The sequence below is a fragment of the Melozone crissalis genome, unplaced genomic scaffold (assembly GCF_028551555.1).
Source record: "Melozone crissalis strain CALT ecotype California unplaced genomic scaffold, PUWL_Pcris_2 ptg000023l_1, whole genome shotgun sequence".
In the NCBI taxonomy this organism is placed as follows: Eukaryota; Metazoa; Chordata; class Aves; order Passeriformes; family Passerellidae; genus Melozone; species Melozone crissalis.
Genome location: NW_026535801.1, coordinates 20,976,419 through 21,000,098, shown reverse-complemented (window position 1 = coordinate 21,000,098; position 23,680 = coordinate 20,976,419). Strand labels below are relative to the sequence as shown.

The window sequence follows — 23,680 nt, the reverse complement described above, 5'->3', positions numbered from 1 at the left end:
TGCTTCTTGTCTAATCTATCAATGTTGCTACTCGATAATGAAAAGAAATTAGATCAGTGTGGCATGATCTGTTCTTGATTAATATATGTCACATGTGACTCATCTCCCTGTTCTTTTCCAGGTGCTTACAAATTGACTTTTTCTAAGAAGACTTTAAGCTGACATCTGTATTTTTTCAGCTTCTCCTTTTCCATATTTCTGTCTTCAGCTGCCTTCCTTAGACCCCAAGAGTGGCTGCTGATGGTTCCGAGATGGTTGCAACCCTCTTTAAGTTTCTTCGTGCTCTTCAAGTTTCCTGCAAGAAATTCTACAAAGCCAATCTGAAAACAACTAATTTATGTTCTTGGGGTTTTATTCAAGGTTGAGATTTTACTCCTGTCACTCTACTACTCAGGATATTAACCATCTCTCTGCCACTGATCTTTCTAATGAATGTTGATTAAAAATAAATCAAAAGTTTCTGGCCCTCCTGAACCACGTGTAAATAGATTTCCCTCTGTTAAACAGTAGCTCAACACTCTTTGTTTTCTTTGTTTTACTACTAATGTACTTGTGGAATATTTTTGTACCTCCTGACATTTCTTGGCAGGTCTGTTTCGTTTAATACCTTTGCTTTTTTAATTCTGTCTTTTGTTATTCAATTTATACTTGCTTTAGACCCCCTACTTTCTCCTTTCTGTGTATTTCTTTCTTGTGTGCGAGTGAAGAGCTCTTTCTTTAGCTAAGTCTTTACTTCACCTTCTAGTTAAGTTCTAGTATGTATTATATGTATGATTAATATGGTTTCTTTAAGTAACTGCCAGCTCCCATTAATTCCTTTTACCTCACACTTGTTCCCCCATGACCCACTGCAGGAATATAGCTATCAGTATTCTGTTTTTATGGAAACTTTTCTTCCTAGGGCATTGTGTCTGCTTTGATGATCTATCTTCCTTCTGACACTGGATCATTTCATGATCACCTTCACCCAAGTTATGTTCAATCTTTGCAGCTGATCCTTCTGTATTGGTCAGGATGTCGATGAATAAGCCTTCCTGCTGCTTTCTCGAGATTCTTGTGCTGTGTCTTAGCTTTCACCTTTTTGGGTTGAATCAGATTCATTCCAAATGCTGTCTTATATTCTGTTTTGATTAGGTTGGGAGAGTTATTAAAAAAATCTTCATCCATGGTAAATTTTTCACCTATAAGTTTATGCGTTTTGCTTAAAACCTAATTGAAACTCCAAAGAACAAAAATGTGCATTTGTTTTTGCTAGTCTGTTGCTCTAAAAATCTCCTATATTTTTTGTCTTATATATTTTATCTCTCCTCTAAGTATATTCCTAACTAGAATTAAAATCTGGAGGCTAGATTGAAGATATTGTACCTGTTTGAGAGTGTTATTCTATGGTTTTGTTTTCATTAGAGGCATCTTTGAAAAGATTTTGCTATTCTTTGCCTATGTTAACTGCAAATATAGACTATCTAGAGCAGATTCCACACAGTTCCAGAAACCAAGAAATATTGAGGGATGTGCTACTGCTCTTCTGGCTGGACAGAAATGTTTGGAACTTAAATGAGTTTATAAAAAATTGTTGACTTAATAAATGAGGAAAATCAGGAATCCCTTTTTAATTGTATTAATATGCCTTTTCAGAGATTTCTTGTAAGGTATGAATAGAAACAAGAACTTTGTATTGGTTTCCATATACAGGCCTCTCTGTTAAGATTATTGATTTCTGTCATATGCTTTTCCCCTTCCCACCATAGTTTCCTGCTGCATTTTTAGCACTTAGCCCTGTTTGATAAGTACAAGGACTGTGTCACATCATTAAAATCCCATGGGAGCTAATGGCCAGATGCCCAGTGTAAGGAAACCAGAAGTGCCTGGTGTGTGTTTGACTGATCCTGCCCCGGCTGCCTTGGCTTTGCCGCAGGGCTGCGTGGGCACCGTGGCTGCCGTGGGCCGAGGTGCAGAGTCTTGCCCTTGAGGGAGGGCTGTGCTCAGCCTGATTGCTGTCAGGCAGCCCTGAGCACCGGCCAAAGCCAGCCCTTGTGTTGTGTCCTGACATCTCACACTCAAAGTGAGTTTGGTCCGTGCTATAACTACCAGGCCCTACAAGCCAAAGGTCTGCCCATCTGCCCATCATCCTCACACGTGGCTGCTGAAGTTCGCTCTTGCTCGTCTTTGTCTCAATTTCTACTGTCCTTTAACCTTCCACTTTCCTTTTCCCTCTCTGTTGTGCCATGTGCTCCCTGTCTCCCTCTTTCACCTGTTTGCTATGTGCCTGTTTTCCCATTTCTCTCATCCCCTTCTCCCCTGTAGAGCCCCAATGGTCTTTCCTTTCACTCTGCCCTTTGTAGAACCAAGCCACTTGCTTTGTTCTTTCCTTTTTTCGTCGCCAGCCCCAGTCCTTGCCTGGGTCCCTGCGAGTGGCCTGCCTGCCTCTGCATTTCAGAGAGCAGCTATAAAAGGATTGCCAGCTCAGCCTGGTGATAATTTAGAAAACACAGAGGAAGAAGATCTCTGTCTCCATTCCTGTTTCTTGTGCTGTGCTGTAAGGGAGAAAAGAGCTGAATAGAAAAAGGTGCTGAAGAAGGAGAGAATTTCTGTGGTGAGGGGGGTGAATGGCAGAGCAGATGCGTGTGGGGCAGCGCTGTTGTACGGGTACGGGGCAAAGAGGTTACTGTGCCTGTGTGTGCTCAGATCTAGTGTGACGTTCGGCCACTGCCCATTTCATTAGTACTTGACAAAGTTTAGCACAGATTTGTTATTCATCTTCACATGTCATGTCATTGTTTTAATTTGCTGAGCCTCAACAACCAAGTTTGCCTTTAGGAGGATGTGTTCAGAAGCTTTTTATATATTCCTATGTCCTGGGCAGAGCTTGGACTTCCACATTATTCTTTGTTATTACAGGTTTTTTGTTATTTTTTTTTACTTTAGTCTTTATTTTTCTGGTCAACCTTAAAAAAATTATTTAATTTCATTTTATTTTTCAGACACCTATTATTGATCCTCACATCCCACATCATCCTACTAAAACCATTACACAGGTAATAGAACACAGGTGTGCTGTAGAGCCAGGCCACTAGACAAATAGAAATAACTATTTACAACAGTGTAATATGAATCAGCTGAAGTGATGCTTTCTGTTAGATGTGAGAAGCATGTGAAATTTAAAATCCCAAATACATACTACATTGCTCTAAAAAGTTGGCTTCTGTGCAAGAGGATTTTTAATTCAGGAAGGAGAGCATTTGTGTTTTGTTTTGCAGAAAGCAGTACAGAGATTCCAGAAAGTTTAAAATCTGTGTTTCTTGGTCTTTATTTTTTTCCATGATCACCAAGGTTCCTTCAGAAAAGATCCTTAGAGCTGGAAAGATTTTGCGAAATACAATTCTGTCCCGAGCTCCTCACATGATAAGAGATCGTAAATACCATCTGAAGACTTACAGGTGTGTGGGCTGATTGTATGGAGGTCTCTGAATTTTTATGCCTGCCATTCTCTGATTTGTCATGTATGCCTTACCATACTTGCAGGTCTCAAAAGGTCTGAAATTATTCTGTGATGCTATTTGAGTTGGATGTTATGCAGTCTTTAACGGGCCTGGTAAATCCTTTCTGAAGTAATTTGACTGGAAATTGAGTCTGTGATTGTGAACAGAGCGTTCACATACAAACACTCTTCCAAAGCATAGTTAATAGCATAGTTAGCTGGAATATTATGTGTAGTACCAAGTTAAAATGAAGATTCTGTTCTCTTTGTATATCAGTAAGAGATAATAGAAAACTTTATTAATATATTATGTTCCTGTACTGATTGCTACAGCAGTCTTGCTCACTGTGGTGTTCTGAAAATTCACCTGGTGAGAAACATTCCTGATGCAGATTTGCTGTTCTATTTAATTTTTTTTTCCAGTGTTTTGTCAGACTCTCTTGTCTTCCTGCTGGTGGCAGCACAGTCTTGCTGAAGTGGGATAACAATGGCACTTGTAGAAAGAAATCTGCCTGCAAGGTGTCAGGATCTGCCTACTATTGGCTTAAGAAATAATCTGTTTGTTTTAGAGTCTAATGTTTAAATCAAATACCTAGTTCATTATTCAGAGAATTTTTAAGTAAAAATTATTTTTAAATCTCTGAGTGTGTCTTTTTCTAAATAGTAAATCAATATGTTGCTGATCTTCATTTGAAATAAATGCATTGATTTTCCATATTTCAGTCCAAAATATATTTAAAATACAAATGTATTTGGCACTTGTGAGTTGATTCAAGAATATGTCTCAATATGACATTGCTGATTGGTCTAGAATAACAGAAGAGCATATATGATAAAAGAAGAGCAGTGCTGGTCAAACAACTGCACCATTTTCTCTTACACAGAACTGGGAAAACTCTGACTGTTCTGCTGAGTTAGGGAGTGTAAGGATAAGGAATTTACTAAGTGACCCTGTGGCTTTTTTCTTTTTTAATCCTTTTTGGCTGTTCTCCAGAACTTGAGACCTGCTCTCTGCCTCTGGGTCAGTCAGGAGGTGCAAGGTTACCAAGACCTCACATGAGAGAGCCTCAGAACACTGTACCAAAACCAGTGTCTCCAAATACAGTGTCACAGAAATTTGATTACAAGTGCAGGAACACCCTCATAGCACTCACTCTTCCTGTGGAGGCTGCATTGGCATAACTTTTACAGTATTAAATTTCTGCTTGCATGCAAGATTCTGAGAAGCATAAGGCTTTTGGTATCCCATGGTATCCAGAGGTTTCTTTTGAAAACTGGGTTGAAAGTTGTTGCACTGGTGCTGTAGGTTTTGTACCAGGTGTCATAGGCTCAAATAGATCCTCTGAATTCTGCATTTCCCAAAACACTTCTTTGCTAAGGTGATCTTCTTAAAACTGGACATCTTCACTGGTATTTCAAGCATGTGTATGTAGATGGTGACGTGGGGTTTTCTGCAGGGAGATTTAACTAAGTGTGTACAGAGTTTAGGATATCACTGTTGTTGGCAATCACTGTGTGCAGTCTCTCTCCTGGCAGGCTTCTTTTTCATTCCTGTCTATCTGTCCTTCAGGCAATGCTGTGTGGGGACAGAGCTAGTTGACTGGATGATGCAACAAAGTCCTTGTGTCCATTTACGAACCCAGGCTGTTGGCATGTGGCAAGTACTGCTGGAAGAAGGTGTTCTTAACCATGGTAAGATAAAGAAAATCACTATCTTGACTAAAATATGGGCAGTGTGTGACATCAACACCTCTGTATTCTTTTTCATGAAAAAGAAAGGGATCATGAGCCTAAAATAAATGCCACAGAGCAGCCTGTTCATTCATAGGTGCAAGTGCAACACACAGGCAGTATTATTTGAATCTTGCCAGTATGCTTTTTAACTTACGACCATATTGCATCATAAATGAACAATTGATAATGATAGTCTAATTATACTTAGGAGTATACTGGCTTGTGCTTATATTGTTAGAACTGGGTAGCACTCAGGCCAAAACCAAGGGATGTATTACCATGCATTAAACTAACCTTCATCAAAGATTTGCAGTATTTAGAAGTGAATGTGAGTGTTTGTGTTTGCTCAGATTCATAATTTTGGAATGATTTCCATTGGTTTTGGAGCGGTTCCCAAATTCAGCACACCAGATATTCCAGTGCAGAAATCTGTGATTTTATGTTAGCTTTCTGATTGCATTTTACATTGACTTTCAGTTTCCATTTGGCAAGATTTAGTTGGTAACAGGATATTACAGCCCTCAAAAAGGGTAGGTTTCTAAAGCAATATTCGTATTTGAATCTTTGCATATACATTTTTATTAAATGTAGAAGAGTAGCTCTATTACGGTAAACTTGCATTTATCATCTGTTGTGGTTCCCATATCCCAGGGAGAAAATTCCATTTCTGTCAGGGAGAAGCCAGATTGTTTCCACTGCTGCCTTATCCTAAGCGCTCTAACTTGAATTCCTGCCATATATTCCCTTGGACTCTCCGGGGAAAGCAAGTGCAAGCTGCATCACAGTATCCAACTCAACACATTACTCTGACTTACTTGGAAGACCAGGGTTTTGCAATAGCATGATGTTACTTTAGAGGTCTTCTCTTGGCAGTTCATCCATTGAGTTACTCCACCAGGACACAGGTCAATGGACTTGCCCCTGGGATTATACCTTGATAATACACTTTTCTGCTACATCACAAGGAGTTTAGTTGCTTTTACTACCTTTTTTCAGCCTAAATATGTAGAGCTAAGTGTTTGTGCTAGAGAATACCTTTTAGAAATTCATAGTATAACCATTTTCCCCAGTGTAATTTGTTTGATTTAATGAAATAGTTTCAAACAATAAGAAAACAGAACTAATTAAAAAAAAATATACATGTGTATGCATGCATTTATACACACCCACAACACACTTATATGGAAGCCTTTTGCATAGTATTTGTAGTACACAATTTAAAAGTGTACCCTTCAAGCTGCATACATGAGAAATAGTTTCATGCTCTTAGAGTTTTTCTGTAGCTTTCTTTCCCTTCGTAAATAATCTGTCTGTAACAAACATGATACTACACAGCAAACAACGTTTGCTTCATGGAGGAGCATTCAGTATTTGATGTGCTGTGTTGTTTTCAGTGGACCAGGAACACCACTTCCAAGACAAATACTTATTTTATCGATTTTTGGATGATGAGCGTGAAGATGCCCCTTTGCCAACTGAGGAGGAGAAAAAGGAGTGTGATGAGGAGCTACAGGATACTATGCTGCTTCTCTCTCAGATTGGGCCAGATGCTCATATGAGGATGATTCTCAGGAAACCGTAAGCAGAATAATGAGTTAATATTATGGGTCTTCCTTGTGACATGGAAACAAGTGAAACCTACATTGATTATCAGCCTTTTTTTCAGACAGCTTTAGTGACTTCAAAGCCAGGATAAACTCTGTTTGACCCTCCCTTGAAGCAAGCATTAAGCAGGTAGGGTTTAGTGGCCATGGCAGACATATTTTGCTGCTAATTAAACACACTGAGAATAAGGAATAACTTAAACTCACCTTCACTGAAGTAAGGGGCCATTCAGGTACTCGGACAGGCAGGTACTCAGGGCTGGATCCTGCTACCTTGAGGCTATTGGCAAAGTTTGTCTTTGCTATATGGGAGAGGAGTGGGCCCTGCTTACAGTGTGAGAACACTTTTCAGAGTAAAAGATTTTTGAATCACCTAACCCAAGTGCTTGTTCCTGTTCTGTTTCCATCTGTATCCTTTCCAGGCTCCATTCCTGTTTAGATCACAAGCTCATTTCAACAGCACTTTTCCAAAAACTTGCTAAAAGCATTGAATTTCAAAAAGTGCCATCAAACACTTGTGCTTATATAAACAGGAAACCCTGTCATGCAGCAATAGGTTTGAAGTATACATTTTATTTCTTCTCCTTATTAGAGATCTAGTCAATACAACCAAAGGAGCACTTGCTCCCTGTCACACAAAATACATGGACAAGCCAGAGTGAGAGCAGAGTGTTTGCATACATTCTTAGGGAGTCATGGAATTGAGATCTTGTACCCTCGCAGACATGTCCTGTGCCCTTTCCACTGAGCAGAAAATGTGAACTTTTGCACCTCTGAGCAGACACCAGTCATTGGAGTCTGAGCAAAGGTGTGTGCTGGGACCCTGCTTCTGTGCACTCTGTCCTGTGCCTCAGCTAACTGAGCAGGTTGTCTCTACGAATTTCCCTTTTGGTTATCGTGGGTTTTGGCTGCCTGCTTCATTTGCTTTCTGTCATGACTTCCAGAACATTGAGTGTAAGTTTACACTAGCAAGATAAATATTGATTATAATCTGGACTGCTTACAGAGTACTGAAAGGCTGGAAGGATGCTGTGGAAAGTACTGCTCTTCTCTCTGTATTGTCACTTGCACAGCATCACCTGAAAGAATACTAATATGAGATTTTTCATGGAATATAGTGAGGAGAAAGAGGTTTTCTCAAGACTGATATCATCTGACATGTTTCCCTGTCCCTGAAAGTGGATAATTTTTGCAGCCCTTTGCTCACTGAAGTAACCTTGTACTGCCAGGGACCATATTAACTACTGTTCTAGTATTCAGTGTACATACGTAATGATTTTGTTAGTTGAAAATCCTCCCTGGACTGAGCTGTAGCAAAGCTGTTAAAATCTCCATAAATCCTCAGAGTCCTGCTAGTTTTGACTAGACACTGTTACAGCTGCCAAAAGTTCAAAGGAATTGTCAAGGCTTCAGAGATGCTGACTCTAGCTGACCTGAGCAGGACCCACAGTTTTCAAGCCAACACAGCTGCATTTTATAACAGTAACCATTTCCAGAGAGGTTGCAGAACTCAGATAATTACCCTGAAAGAAATAAGACAATATTCTTTGATGAGAAGATTACTTTGAGAATTTGATTGTATAATGAAGCTGTTGCTTTGAAAGGTACTTTCTATTGTTCAAAATCTGAAAATCTCTAACAAAAAGTGTCACTTGTTTTGACAGCCAACTTAAAAAAGTCTCTGTTTATTACATTAACTGCAGCATTTTAACTGTCAAACTGTGAAAGAATGTTCTATAGTTTAAAAAACAGAATAGAGCTCAGGGAAATTTTTGGCAGGCTCTTGTTGCTATTGTGTTTTTTTTTCCTTTGGAAACACATATACTGAATGTGAAAGTAGCTTTTTGTGGAGTAGCAAACACAGCTCTCTGCTCCTTATAATGGCTGTAGCACAGGTGCAGACCTTGCTAAAGTTCCTGTAAAAATTACTGTAGAATTAATACAGCTCCTCCCTAAGTGTTTCCCCCCCTTCAGTATGAAAATATGTCCTGATGGTAAACCCTAATTTAATAGGATGCTATAATGCAAAGCTAAACACAATAATAACAGGAGTCTTTAAAGGAAGACTTGTAATCCTCCGACAATAGTATTTATCTCAGATAATGTTATGAATTACATTCTCTTTTTAAAGCCCTAGCCTAAAGTAAGTTAGCAGTGTGACTGAAATAATAAATCTGTGTTATATGTTCTTAGTGGCTTCACTTAGCACATTTTTTCTTCATAGAGAGCATTTGACACTTAATCACAATGTTATGGGGTCTCTGATCTTTTCCCTTGTTCTTATTATCTGAGAATTTTCTGGTTAGCTGTACAATAAAAATAATCAATGATACTGCTTTGACATACATGGCTTATCAATGGTAAAGTACTGTGTTATTGTCAACATCCTAGTCACAGAGAAGCTCGATGTCTCTGACCTTGGTAAATTCTCCAAGCACTGAACAGTTTTTATTGATCACTTAATATCACCTGAGTTCTGTCCATTATTGTGTACCCTCGTTCCCTACCTATTCCACTTATTATCCGCTCTATAACCAGCTATTGCTGTTAGAATGTGTCCCCTGCAGAAACTAGGTCTTTACACAGCAGGATCCTACAAATCAACATCAGTGGGTCACCACACAGGTTTTAAAGACACAGTGATGCCTAATATCTCTCCACGTGACATCTGCAGGAACAGAAGTAAAGACTTGGTACAGATATCTGCTACAGATTGTCAGTCCTTCCAGTGTGCTAGCATGGGAAGCAAATGGACATGCTGAAAGAAGAGCGTGTCCTTTTGTCTTTATGATAGAGATCTCATATAGTAACACATCATCCTTTTATCTTTTGATTTAATGTAGAAATTTCTTAACTTGTTACACTATATTCTCCAAGACATACTCGTTTTGCAAGCATGTAATAAAATTAAAGTTACCACTTCCCTATTATTTGTTAAAATCCTTACTTTTTGTTTGCTAGCTTGTACTGGCTTCGTTTTATGCTGTACTTAATTAAGCTGGCCTGCATAAATCACTAGGAGGGTCAGCCTTGTAATTTCAAGCCAGCTTCAGAAACTGGAGTATTTTGAGTCACTAGAGGGCATAGCAGTACCAAACCAATTTCTGGTTTTCCCTTAATAGTTTGATTCTGTATGAGAAAAGAGTAATTTAATCCAAAATTATTTGTTGTCTAAATTTATCTTTAATTTGGGTAATAATAAATGCATGTCATTGGTAAGTGAAGAACAGAAGAAAAATAAAGCTTGCTTAGCAGAGATGTCAGTTCTCCTTATATTTTCTGTGACTTCTTCAGTACTTCTTTCATCCAAAAGAAGTCTCCATCCAGCTACTTTTGTAAAAAGATGCAGTATAATTCCAGAGTAACAGAGCTGGCTACTCCCTGTGTCTCACACACGATGTAGACAGACTGTTGAATCAGGAGGTGACTAGGCAGAAAATCTGTAGAGCACAATATTTCTTCATAGGGCTTTCCTGATCCTCTAGGTGCTAGTCTCCTGTAATACTGACATTTTAGGAGGAAAACTTGTATCATTGTAGTTTTTCTTTTAGAGCTGTCCAAAGATTCAATTGTGCTGTTAATTCTTTTGACACCAGACATTGCAGACAGCAGGATTTAGAACTGTGCTTGTTGTAATGGTGGAGCATGTAAACCTTCTCATTTGGAATTCCTGCCCTCAGACTGGACTTCTTGTATCCCATTTCCTCTCTTGTATCCCATTTTCATCTTCTCCCTTATGTCTTTGTTGCTCTTTTCTTTTGTTCTTGGCCCATTGAATTAATTACTTGTAATCTGCTTTTCACAAATCTAAAGCACATTGTTTGGAAGGACTTAGTCCTACAAAAATATCTTGAAATAATGCTTTAAAGGTATTTTTCTTCCTGTGTGTCTGTATGTCACTCCAGTGTGCTGTCTGAAATTATATGACAGGAGAAATTGTTCTTTTAGAAAATAATATTATATTAGATATTGTAACTGAAGAGAATCTTGTGAGTGAGAAAAAGATTGGGAGTTCCTGTCAAGCTCCCACAACTCCTCCTGTGTGCTGTTTATTAGATCCTCCAAAGCATCTCTGGCACAGTGCAGTCCCCACAGTATTTGTGCCCTTCTTTAGCAATCAGAAAATTTTGGGTAGGTTACAGAAATGCAATTATTTCAGCCACAGTGCCAGTCTCCTTACTACTCCTTGTGCTAGAGAAGAATTATTCCTTCATCAATGCATTGATGAAGGAATAATTCTTCTCTAGCACAAGCTTCTTGTATTTTTCAGTGAGAGAAGCTGAAACTACTGAGTGGTTCTTATTTACCTTTGTGGCTAAACAGCAGCACTCAGCATTAACTGTAGAGCAGTCGTAAGCTGTTCTCCAAGATGCACTGCTGCATCTCCAGTTTGTTCAGCAGAAGTTCACACCTCCTTTACAAACCACTACAACTGTGTTTGATACAGCTAATTAGTAATGCTTGTGAAAAATAGTGCATGGCCCACGCTCAGGAGTCCTTTTGAAAGGAACAAATCTTTATGTACCCTTTCTGATTTATGTGACCATTTTATACATACATAGAACACTTGATTTAATCAGAAAAGCTGCCTAATCAGGATCTCTCTAAGGTGGTTGCCATGGCTGCTGCTCAGTGTCATTCAGGTAGCATTCATAGAGCTTCCATCCTTTGTGTGTTTCAGTCCTCCAGCCAGAAACATCTTTCAGTCCCTTTTTGGTGAGGATATACACTTCACTAGACAGCTCAGCAGCATTTTGTGTTTTTCTGTCCTTCTGTGAAGTATTTATTTCACCATTTATTGCATTTAATTATCCCTTTTATCTTCTCTCTATAGCCCTGGCCAGAGAACTGTAGATGACTTAGAATTTATATATGAAGAACTTCTCCATATTAAGGCCTTATCTCACCTTTCTACCACGGTAAGTAATTTTATAACTTGTCACCTAAAGGGAGGCTCAATTTTTACTTCTGGTTAGACTTCTGACTTTATTAAAGCTGGAGAGCCTGTAACCATTTTCATTTATACTTTCCATGCAAAGAATTTATTCTATCTGTGAGAATCACCCAAGCACTGTGCAGGTGTAGGTTGTCTATTTGATATCAGATATAATTCCCTTCAAGTATTTCTGCACAGCCCCTCACTTGGCACAGGTGCCGCTGTCTGGGTCTCTGTCCTTGTGTAAATGAAGGCACTGGTACTACTGAATTTTGCAGAATTGATTTCTGTAGGGAGTCTTGGCTTGAACCAGTTAGGAGGAGGAATTATATGGTGGAGAAAGGTGCACTGTGCAGTGCTTGCTGGTTGGAGTTTGCCATTGAGTGAAAGAAATCTCATCAAACACTTTCTCCCTGAAGTGGTCAAGAACAGCACAGAGAATCAAGGATAAATGGAATGGACAGGAGAATGCATCTGTTTAAAGTCTCATCATACACTGTGCAGACAACTGAAACAAGCTAAATAGCACTTTAATTGGTAGCAATAAGATGTGGATGCTTTCAGAAGAAGGAAACCAGTCAGAAAGTAGATCCATATTTGACAATACCTTCTTCAGAATCTCTTATTTTCGGTTGTTCTCAGCTTGGACAGATGCAGCTAATTATGAAGCTGCCTTACAGAAAGATAGTACTCCATGCAAACATAAAAACCTGAACTATGTTTGTCAAAAAGGAGTAGGCATTCAGAGTTGATATCTGAATTACATTGGTGTTCAGGAAACTTCCCAGTTTGACCATTTGTGAGACTCTGGCAGTCACACTCCCAGCACCAGAGACTGTCCCTGCTGGGGCTGGAGCCCCTTCACAGGGGGCAGCTCCAGTGACCTGGCAGGTCCTGCTGGACTCCTGCACATCCCCCACTCACACGAGCAGACCAGGTTTCCTCACTGCTTCCACCCCATGTTTCCCATAGCAGAGCCTTGTATGTCTTGCTCCATAAAGCAATTTATTCACAGTGCTGCAACACAGAAACAGCTCAAGCTGGTGCCTCTGAGGAGGGATCTCCAATAAAGAAACCCCTGGGCTTTTATCCCCTCACCATCCAAGCATTCACAAGTCTCACCCTTCTTCCTGTATCCTGTGCTCCTGCTGTGTTCCCAGTGTGCCTTCACGTGGCTGGTGGCACTTGTGCTGTTTGCTATGAAGAGGGCTGGCAGTCCATGGCCTCTTGTCTCTCTGGGCTCCCACGCAGAGCTCAGTCTGCAGACAAACTGCAGCTTGCAAACCAAGGTACCTGCACTAGATGTATTCCTCAACATCCAAAAGCCTTAAAAATCCCTGGAATGTACAGAAAAGAGTAATTAAAGAAAGACTGCTGTAAGATCCAGAAAGGACCCTTTAAAAGTTAAACAAAAGAAACTACCCAGGATAAACAGATATTGAGATGGAGTGAAGAAAATTCTCAATACATAACCCAGAACAAAAAAATTTGAAATAGAAAATATTTTCAGCTCAGAAGAAAATCAGACTTGAGGTCAGATACCACAGCAAGTACCATATGGAGCAAGTATGGAAAGTGATACAAACTGCAAAAAATATTTGGTATTTTGAAGTACAGATGATTCCATGTTTTTAGTAAGAATATGGAAATGCCAGCTTATTACGTGCATCATGAACTAAAGAAGAAGACAGAAACTAAGACTAGCTTAGAGGAAATCTTCAGAGGAACAACAGATAGCATTGCTTCTATGAACTAGAAGATTAATGACCAATCAACTTGAAAGGAAATTAAATGTTTAATTTAAGTGAGGCATAATTCCTAAAGTAATGTTTTCTTGATATGCCACAAGCAGTAGAAAGTAAAATGGATAAAGCTCAAGTCTCATGGTGGTGAACTAATTCCTGCTAGAGAAGCCTGTGAAGTTAATGTACAAATGAAGAAGAATTATATAACACAGTGTTAAAAGCAAGTCGAACCTTGGGCTTCATCAAGTGAATTCATTCACAGCAAAGGCCAATGACTGAATCAACTGAGAAGACATCTGAGGACATAAATGGATAGAAATGCTCTTTGCTATGTGCAGAACAGTGCTAATGGGGTTGTATTTTCTGGCTTTATGAAAGTATCATTGCCTTTGAGCAGAAGTTATAAAGGAGTTTGGTGAGTTAAGTGTTACAAAATCGCAGGCCTCTGAGTGTGTTCACTGGTTGGTGCACTTTAAGAAACCTCTATTTAGCTCTCTTTTTCTCCAGGCTTCAAAAAGGGAGTGCTTTCCCCTGATTGTCAGGAAGGAGTTCTAGGAGAGGTGTCTGATGTGATATGTTTATCCTTGGTGCCTGAGCACCAAGGTTGGGTGGGTGCCTTTAAGTACATCAGTGCCCAGATTTTTCCACCCATCTTAGGAGATGCAGCCATCAGATTCTCATTTGGATTGTGTCCAAAATTTGAGAGTTCCTTCCTAAGTCTTTCTTCGTGGCCTAATTTATTATTTTTTTTTAATTTAAACAAGCGAGACAGTGGTGTGAAAATACTACTAGTAAATAGATGTTGAGGTCAGCTTTTGATCTGTATTTAGCATGATTAAGTTACATTGTAGTACCTCTGAAAAATGGCTTGTCACCAGCTGACATGCTCCAAATAAGTGAATCCTGCTGCTTGGAAATTGGCCTCTAAGTTCTTGGAGACTTGTGGTTGTATGAAGAGAAACATAAAACACATAAGAACTCAGGATCATACAAGATTCCTAGTGCTACTGCTATTTTGTGGCAGAACACAGTGTTTACAGTGGCAAAAAGCAGTTGTAAGCAGTGTCTCACTAGAGACAAGTGCCCAGTCAGCCAGAGCTGATCACACCGAAGGCAAAACAGCCCCAGCAGGGGGCTGGCTGACACCAAGGGCGGCGTCCTGTTCCTGGAAGAGGTACTGAGCTGGATGCTTTGCCTGGGGAGCTGTCAGGCAGAGAGGGGACTCAGCAAGTCCAGATGGCTGTGCCTCACAGCTTGACACAGCAGAAGCACAGACTTACCTCAGTCTCAACCAGATTCCTCAGGAGAGAACAGGAATATTTCCATGCAGTAATTGACAATCTCTAGCTATCTTCTGTAACAGATTAACTACTACAATTTGAAACTTCCTGTCTTGTTAATCATTGATGGTCATTTCACATGTATGTGTACAAAGAAAGATGTGGAGACCCATATCTTAAAGATGCCCTTGTCTGAGCCATTTGGAGCCAGGAATTGTAGCTCTGTAAAGCAAATCAGTAGGAATTAGGAGATCAAGTGAAGCAGACCAACAACTGATCAATGATGCAGAGGGAAGGAAAGTACAACGGGGCTATGTTATGTGACCTCATCACCAGGAGGAATGAGATACATATAATAACTATAATTTCTCTTTCTATTTTAAGGTAAAACGGGAATTAGCAGGTGTCCTCATTTTTGAGTCACATCCCAAAGCAGGAACAGTCTGTAAGTAAATGGAATCCTGTCAGATCTCTTTCTTACCTGTGCTATGAATATATAAATTCCTAATGTTTAAATGACAAGAGCAAAACTTGGATGCATTCTTCAAACTTGATTGTCACTTCATGTTTAAAACCTAGGGTAATAAGTGATAGCTTAGTCTGTTACCAAATGCGGGGACAATACCAAAATTAATTCTGTTTCCTTGGCTGAGTGTATGTATCACTTACAATTTGGGTGTGTTTTTATCTAGAATTTTTTATTTGACCAATCTCTATTTAAAATGTATTTTAATATAATCCTGTATTTAAAAAAAATCTTCCTTCACAAAATAAAGGATTTAAAATGGTAGATTACTCAGGCATGTTAATACGAAGACATTTTAGCAAATGAATATTAAATTTACAGTCACTAGAGAACTGGGTTAGAACATGGTGCTACTAGTGGGATCCAACCTGTGTGCTAATAGTAATTGATAACCTGACATATTGATAAAGTAGTTATTGGAGCTGTCATAGAAAAGAAAAGCAACTTTCACATCAGTGTTATACCATAACTATATGGGTATGAATTGTTTTTCTAAATTCTGAAGGCAGTTGCTTTTAAAATCATAGTATGCCCTTTTATAAGGTAGACATTTATATGACTGTAGAATTACCTTGAATTTTATTGGGTGAAGAATCTGGCCCATTTATATTTTGAATAATTATATTCTAACCATAAAATCTTTTCTCTCTTGTAGTATTTAATCAGGGAGAAGAAGGTACTTCTTGGTACATTATCCTAAAGGGATCAGTAAACGTAGTCATTTATGGCAAGGTATTTTTTTCAGAAGCTATTTTGTATGATTGTTATTATTGAAATTGTAAGAGTAAACTTTGAAGGAATACAGTTTAATTTAGAGTGAAATTGCTTTGTCTGACAAAACAAATAGATTGTAATTTTATTAAGAAATGATCCAGTGGTTTTACTGATTATACTTCCAGTAGATTGCTCTATAATTTTGGGATATATTACTCAGTTTCTGACTGTAATCCATCAGAGTTACATCAGTATCTTTAGGACAAAGTAATTTGCTGGAATTTGGTGGATTGCCAGACTTCTCTCTCATGGGGGTTTTGCCCCATCCCTTTACCACCGTGTTGTCGTGCATTTGGATGACTAACTGTTCTCATGCATGTCAGACAAAAGTACTGCTTTGTGACTGGTGGTTCTCAGGTTGAAGCTCTTCCAGATTTATGCCAGCTATTCATTTTACTTAAGCTGTAGACCAAAAAACATCTTTATGAAATTTCCTGTTTATGAGAGAGATTTTTCAAAGCAAAAAAGATATTGGTACACAGAAATCCCTTGAATCTTAAACCTCACTCCTCACTGATTTCTCATTCAGTGACTGAGAATCCTCCATTTGAAAACAAAGCATTTCACCAAAATCTAGCACAAGGGCCCTAGTGTTAAGTCTGTTCCTCAGTAACACATATTTAGCCATGTTTTTTACATCACTGGGTGGGCCAGATTCTTTGTTACTGTGAATTGGAGGAAACAGAGCACTGCTGATGTACAACAGCTGGAGATATGCTCCATGTTAATTCTGCAAACTTGATTTTATTTTTTAGGGCCTCTATAAATACAAAACAAAATAGTCAACAGCTTTCTGTCTTCAGCAGGCTGAGAAGAGACGAGTCCTTCAAGCTGAATGCAGTTTCAGGGAACAAGCTGATTCTTTTCTGTTCTTGCCTCTCTTTAGTAATAGTAATAACCAGCTATCCAGTATTGTTTCCTAGTCATTATTTTGGCTGTTGATTTCCTGCCAAATAGATTTATTTTGGTGTTTGATTGTGAAGTCCAGTGTTTGTACAAGGACTTTCAATAGAATCCAGAGTAATGATGGGTTTCTGCATGTAAATGTTTTGCTCTGTGCAGGGTGTGGTATGTACTCTACACGAAGGAGATGATTTTGGCAAGTTAGCACTTGTGAATGATGCTCCCAGAGCAGCATCCATTGTTCTGCGGGAAGACAACTGCCACTTCCTGAGAGTAGATAAGGAGGACTTCAACAGGATCCTTAGGGTAAGAGTGGGAAGGGCAGCCCTCAGTGTCATATCAGAACTTGCAAATTCTTCTAGAGGCTATCATTTCTATGAATATATTAATATTGATAACCTTGTTTGTAGTGTGCCTAATCGTGGAACAGAGATGAGACAGTCTAGAAGGTCACATAAAGAATATGTTCATCACCTTTCCTCTCTCTGCTCCCAGCTCAGACATGAAAATATGACCAAATGGAATCTTGTCTCTCACATTCTATAATCTAGCATTTGCCCTGCTCAGCTTTTCCTCATGCTATTCAGGATTTCTTAGTGATATTCTGTCCAAATATTAAAAAAAAACAAGATCATCCCTTCTCCCACATAGGTCAGTGTCAGGTACATTAAATTCAAGAGTTTCAGGGCAGAATCAAGTGGCAAATGGCAGAAGTTACAGATGCCTTTCTCAGAGAACTCTAGAAAGATATTCCCAGACTAATTTGACAGTTATTAATTTTGGGGTAAATGTGTTCCAAAGTCCAACTTAATTCTGTAAATTCAGGGTATTTTGTGGTCATTCTTAGTAGAGGAAGTCAAAACTAGCATTGTCCTGTATTTTAACCTGTATATGCCCAGTATTGCAGCAATAAAACCAGTCCAGAAAGGGTATTCCACTATAAAAATGACTTGTGGTTGCTGTACCAAAGGGAATGAGGATCCCTTTGGGAGTAAGGCTGGGTTGGCTGTGGAGACTTAAAACTGATTAAGCTTTGGTCTATAATTCAAAGAAGATCCAAGTCCATGGTCTTACTAATTTTTACCTGTGTTTTTTGAATGCACATTATACTTAACTTTTTTCTTTTTCTACTCTGAGTGAGTTGGTAGTAGAAAATGAACAGTTTACTGAGCTAAGATTTCTATTCTTAAATGCTAATTTCTTCTTTTTATTATTATTTTATTTTAGAGAAAAGTCAGATTGGAGAAAATAGTATTTGCATATAAGTGGGGTAGAGACGACATTATTTACAGCAAGTTGGGGAGAGACTGTTTTCCAGCAAACTTTTTTTTTAAATTTGACATCTCTATAAAATGGAAATTTTTAATATAGTTCTTGCTCTAATCTCTCCCACAGTTCTCTGTTTCTTGCCTCGGTGCCAGTGCTTCCTTCTTGATTCTGCCTGTGAGAAAAACAGAATAAAGACAGATAAATACAGAGGGAAAGAACCAACACAAGTATTTTGTGTTTGAAAGTGATGCAGTTTGTTAAGAGTAACTAATCAGGCAAATCAAGTACAGTCACATTTATTAAAAATAACTTGTCTTGCAGGATGTGGAAGCAAATACAGTAAGACTCAAAGAACATGACCAAGATGTCTTGGTGTTGGAGAAAATCCCAGCAGGAAACAGAATTTCTAATCAAGGAAATTCACAGCCGCAGCACAAGTATGTTTTCATTCAGTAGTGCAAATGCCAGACAATTATTAACCTTTTTAAATGGTACTATTATCCAAACAATAGCATATTCCCTTTCGGTGGAAGACTGCAGTGCATATAAAGGTTTTCTGTTTTTAGTCATCAGCACATGTCCCATAATCAGTAATATATCCATTTCTAGCAGCACACCAGCTCTATGTCTTTGCACAATAATTCCCTGAAGATCTCAGTGTAAACACTTACCTCAAGAAACAGCTTCCAAATAGACTAAGCATGGAGATGTAAGAGATAGGAGGAAAATACATTGTTTTATTGTTAAGTACAGGTATCTTTATTTTGTATTTTGAGCTCTAGGTGCTAAGAAGAGCTTGCTATGCTGCACAATTTATATACAATACAAAGATCTCATGCAATGAAAGTTGCAGAGCTTATCTTACAGAATAGTTTAGCACTGTAATAACAATATTAACTATATTTTCCTTTCTTACTGAAAGGGAAAAAGTACAATTCTGTTTGGATACTACTGTGATAAGAGTAGAGTGAGGCTATTATCATTCTGAACCTTGGTAAAACCCCTAAAGGCTTTGTGAATGTGTTATTTGCAAATGGATACACAATTTTCTTCAGAAGCATTCAAACAATTTCAACAAGTTTTGAATCCTTTACCCTGAACCTCACTTTCTCTTAAAAAAGAGCCAATTTATTGTGCAATACTTTGGGTACAGTTTTTTTCTCATCTGGGATTTTGTATACTTATTTTAACTTCATGACTGAATGCAAAGATTTATAAAGATCTGTGAAGGTTGCATAAGCCATTCCTTGCATTTTATATACACATTTCACATTTTTCAGGAACTTCTATTTTATTTTTCACTTGATCTATTAAAACATCCAGAAAAACAATCTATGCTACCAGGTAACTGTGTACTCTTACAGAAGTTTTTCTTTGCCCAAATGAGGGGAACTTGACCATAGCCAGTGGATTTGCATCAGCAACTGCAATTCACAGCAACTTGGTCATAGGTTTAAATCCTTTTTGTTGGGTCTGACACATTTTTCATGCTTCCAAAAGTGAAAGTTCCATTTGAAAATTTTGAAACACTGCCTTCCTTTCAGACTCTTTGCACCAGTGTTACTTGTATTATTTAACGTTTTCTTTTTCAGAATTTGATAAAAATAGCCAGAGATATTTATGGTTAAGTTAGGCCTTACATACCAGGAATATTTTCAGGTAAAGTTCAGAATTTCATTTCTGTAAATATTTTACTCATTTGGTCAGGTTTTGGGTACTACAAATGTGCCAGCAAGGGAGCTTTTGCTGATATGTATGACCAATAGACATAAGTTATCCAAAAGAGGAAGTTACCCTGAAGGTTTACTGTCTGCTTTTCACCAGTTGGATTCTTTGTTAATACTTTGTTGGCAGTGTAGTCAGGAAAGAACTAATTTTCTCATCTTGGCCTTGGGAGAATCTTCATTTTGGGAGTAGATCCTTTGGTTACAGTTTGGATTCCACTGCCTTCTCTACAGAGGAGACAGAGCTCCTACCCAGCTCCCTGAGCTGTGCTTTCACTCAGTGCCAGTTTCACTTGGGAGGACTGGCTCTGAAGTTATCACTTATCTAACTCTTTATGGGTGATCACACTCATGCAGCATGAATTCAGCAGCCCTGCAAGTCACTTCACTGTTCATTTCCACTTTCATATTCAGAGTACAGCAACCTGTGATTTCTCTGCTTCACTCACTTAGATACTTGGTTAGTGTCTCTGTGAGAATGTGCACTGGCTTAACAAGTGTTTGTGTTCTTGGGACATCAATACAGTTCTTCCAAAGAGGTTGGCAGGTAAAAGAACTGTGACGGTCAGTGCTCAAAGTGAGGAGGAGCTCCCAGGAGCTCAGCTCCACCACTTATTTCTCAGCAGGAGCAGAGTATCTTCACTTCTCAGGGTTTTTTTCTTTCTTTTTTTTCTTTTATTTTTTTTAAGTTTCATACTTTATCAGTTGAATTCCAAAAAAAAAAAAAAAAAAAAGAAAAAAAAAAGCAAAGTTTGAAAGAATGAAGGGAAATATAAAGAAATCTGATCCATGAGAAAAGAGAAAAAAAAGATGACAGGACAAGTTTTCCAATATCATATGATATTCTGTGGGTACTTAAAATCTTGCCAGTGTTTTTGCATGAAGCAGAAAAACCTGGCTGTTGCACTAGTTCTCTCACCTCACTAAACTAATTGCAGGAAATGGTACAATTCTCAGTTTATCTACTTGAAACACTTCAGCTATGCAAGGCATTGCACAAATTTGAGGATACAGCGTGCTATTTCATTATCTGCCCCCACCTTCCCAGACCAACCTGTGTCAGGGATGCTGAAGGAAATTGTTTCATTGCTCTGACACTGATACACACTAATTCTTATTTCAGGCTCATAGTGAGTCTGAAACTGTTAAGACCATAGTTAAGACCTTTTTATGACTGCAAATTGCTGTTGTTACTGAGATACTTATTCTCAGTGGAGGAGCATTTCTGCTTGTACTTCTCTGAGTTTGGACCATTGCAGCTCTGCTGATTGTGGTGTGATTGTGGTGGTGTTGTACTGAAGTGCTTGTGTGGGAGGGGGCTGTCTCTCATCCCTGGGCAGGGTGGAGAATGTTACTGCTAAGGTTTACGGGGGGAAGCCAGCAAAGATTGTGAGGGGTTTTGCCCTAAGCACACAGAGATTCTGGTCAGAGCAAGAGCTTGGCACACAGCAGCACAGTAGTCCTGATCTTCTTGCTGGTACACAGTTATTTCTCAATTAGCTCTTTTGGCTGTGAGATGCTAACTGCTCCTTTCCCTCCCTCAGGTATATTGTGATGTCAGGAACCCCAGAGAAAATTTTAGAGCACTTTCTAGAAACTATGCGCCTTGAAGCAACTTTAAATGAAGCAACAGGTACCTACATGGCAGAAGCTGTTTTACTATTACCCTATAAGGTGGATTTGCTGTGGGAACACTGCTTTGAAAAGCCCCTGTAGTGGTGGTTTTTCTCAGAACTGTCTGCTGCTCTAAAACAACCTCAAGAGAGCTAAGGAAATCCAGAATTAAAAATAGGAATCCACTTTTCCAAGCCTGCTCTATTGTGGTTGTCCTTTAAGGTCATAGTAGAATAGCAAAATCCTCCAAGGTGCCAGACCAGCACTTATGACTTTAATTAGGCACAACCATAAGGCCTGGACAGAGTACCCCATTAGTAATGGTACCCCTTGTTCTGGAGGTCACTGTGAAATAGCTTGATACCTCCAGACATTACATTGTGTTAATATAAGTATTCTCAAATCTTGACATCACATTTAAAATATCACAATTTAAATTTTGTGTTTGTGATATTTTCCTATATGCAGGGGGAAAAGAATTGTTACTCAATGGAGAACTTGGCACAGCATGAACTCTGTCTCAAGAATGCAGGTTGCTGCATCTACACTTAGTGGGCTGCTTTTCATTAGTGTAAAGAGAACAGAGAATTTACATCTAGGGATATAGATATTTGCAGACTTACAATTTAGTAAGTACTTTAATTTTTGAAGAATCAGACACAAAAAATCCTCATAATTCTCATAAAGTAATGCACAGACCTACATATTAAACTACGTAACGTTGCTTTTGCAAGTTCTTTTTGCACTATAGATGTCTGCTAAGTACATATTCAAAAGTGTTCTTAAATCCAGTTAATCTGTGATTGACCTCACGGTATTGGAGAAACATCTATAGTGGTCCATAAATGGTGGAATTAGTGAAAAATTACAGAAGTCCTTTTAAAGTGTATGTTTCCATTACTTTAAAGACAGAAATAAAAGAGGTCCTTTTCATAGATACCTGTTTACTAGAATTGCAAGCAGAGTATTCTCCTTCAGGCTTGCAGCCATATAATCACAAGTTTGCCATCTGCAGTATGCACGCATTATATATTTTTCAAAACAAATTATTTTTAAAATATTTTAAAACTTTTTGTCAAAACATCTAGTGACAATATTGTACCTATATCCCAATACAATATAATGTGTCACAATTCGTAAATTAGTTTTAGGATATAGGATCACAGAATGCTGGAAAACGGAATTTTTTGTTTATGCATTTCTTTAATTTAAGAGTATTTAAAAACCAATTTGCTCTGGGTCTTACATTGAAAAAGTGCTGCCCTTCCAGAGGTGAATTTTGTCAACTGAGAGATGCTTTCATATGGGAAGTGGAAGTAATGACGTAATATTATATTGCACAGTTGTGTTCGTATTTCTTCTGCCATTCCTTACAATGTTTGTAAATGTTTCTGTTATCTCAGAAGTTGCACTGTAGAAATAATACCCTGGGGTATTGTGTTCACTGTTTCTCAGTGATTCCATATAAGCCTGCCAAACTCATTCTGGCCTCTGCAGCCAGGCTTTATAAATCCTTCTCGTTGTAACAAATACAAAGATAAGGCAAACTGGGATTTGCACCAGCACTACCACAGGTCATTTTAGCAGAAAAAATACTGTGCTGGGTTTTGCCAGAGAAATGTCAGTCATATTGTTCATATACATTTTAATGTAAATGTAGCAGCTGTGATACCTTTGAATCCAAATAAACCCAGAAATTTGACTGTCCATTTACCTCTTTTAGGCATTCTACTCAGTGCTAGGAAATCAGCAAAGAATGAAATTATTTGCCTTTTCCTGTGTGGGATATGCTAAGTGTGCTGCCTGGTAGTGTAACTCCTAAAGCCAAATGTTACAGCTCTTTTTAGGTACCCAGGTGTGAAAGGCCAAATTCTTCCTTGCATAGAATTCCACACTTGTAGAGAAATATATCCAAATATTTCACTTCAGCACAGATGTGGGGCTTTTTGCTGTCCCAGATTTCTCTTTGACCCCGGGCAAATACCTGTTAACAATAAAATTAATGCAATAAAATTCATGCAGACAAGACTAAAAGATTAATATTTTAGCTCATATTTGTTCCTTACCCTTTTTTGTACCTAATGCCTACAAAG

At 38.5% G+C, this 23,680-nt stretch overlaps 1 protein-coding gene across 4 annotated transcripts in view; it reads left to right on the top strand.

Moving 5' to 3' along the window:
* The window catches only part of RAPGEF4 (Rap guanine nucleotide exchange factor 4), a 140,848-nt gene that overhangs the window by 82,704 nt on the left and 34,464 nt on the right, over positions 1-23,680 (top strand). For 3 of the 4 annotated variants that reach the window (XM_054277603.1, XM_054277605.1, XM_054277606.1), the window contains 10 exons: positions 2,982-3,035; positions 3,331-3,437; positions 5,049-5,170; positions 6,607-6,790; positions 11,651-11,735; positions 15,162-15,222; positions 15,959-16,035; positions 17,140-17,286; positions 18,571-18,686; positions 21,518-21,606. In XM_054277603.1, coding sequence (XP_054133578.1) covers positions 2,982-3,035; positions 3,331-3,437; positions 5,049-5,170; positions 6,607-6,790; positions 11,651-11,735; positions 15,162-15,222; positions 15,959-16,035; positions 17,140-17,286; positions 18,571-18,686; positions 21,518-21,606 — 1,042 coding nt within the window. The remainder of the gene's footprint in view (positions 1-2,981; positions 3,036-3,330; positions 3,438-5,048; positions 5,171-6,606; positions 6,791-11,650; positions 11,736-15,161; positions 15,223-15,958; positions 16,036-17,139; positions 17,287-18,570; positions 18,687-21,517; positions 21,607-23,680) is intronic. The other variant, XM_054277604.1, reaches the window with a different exon arrangement.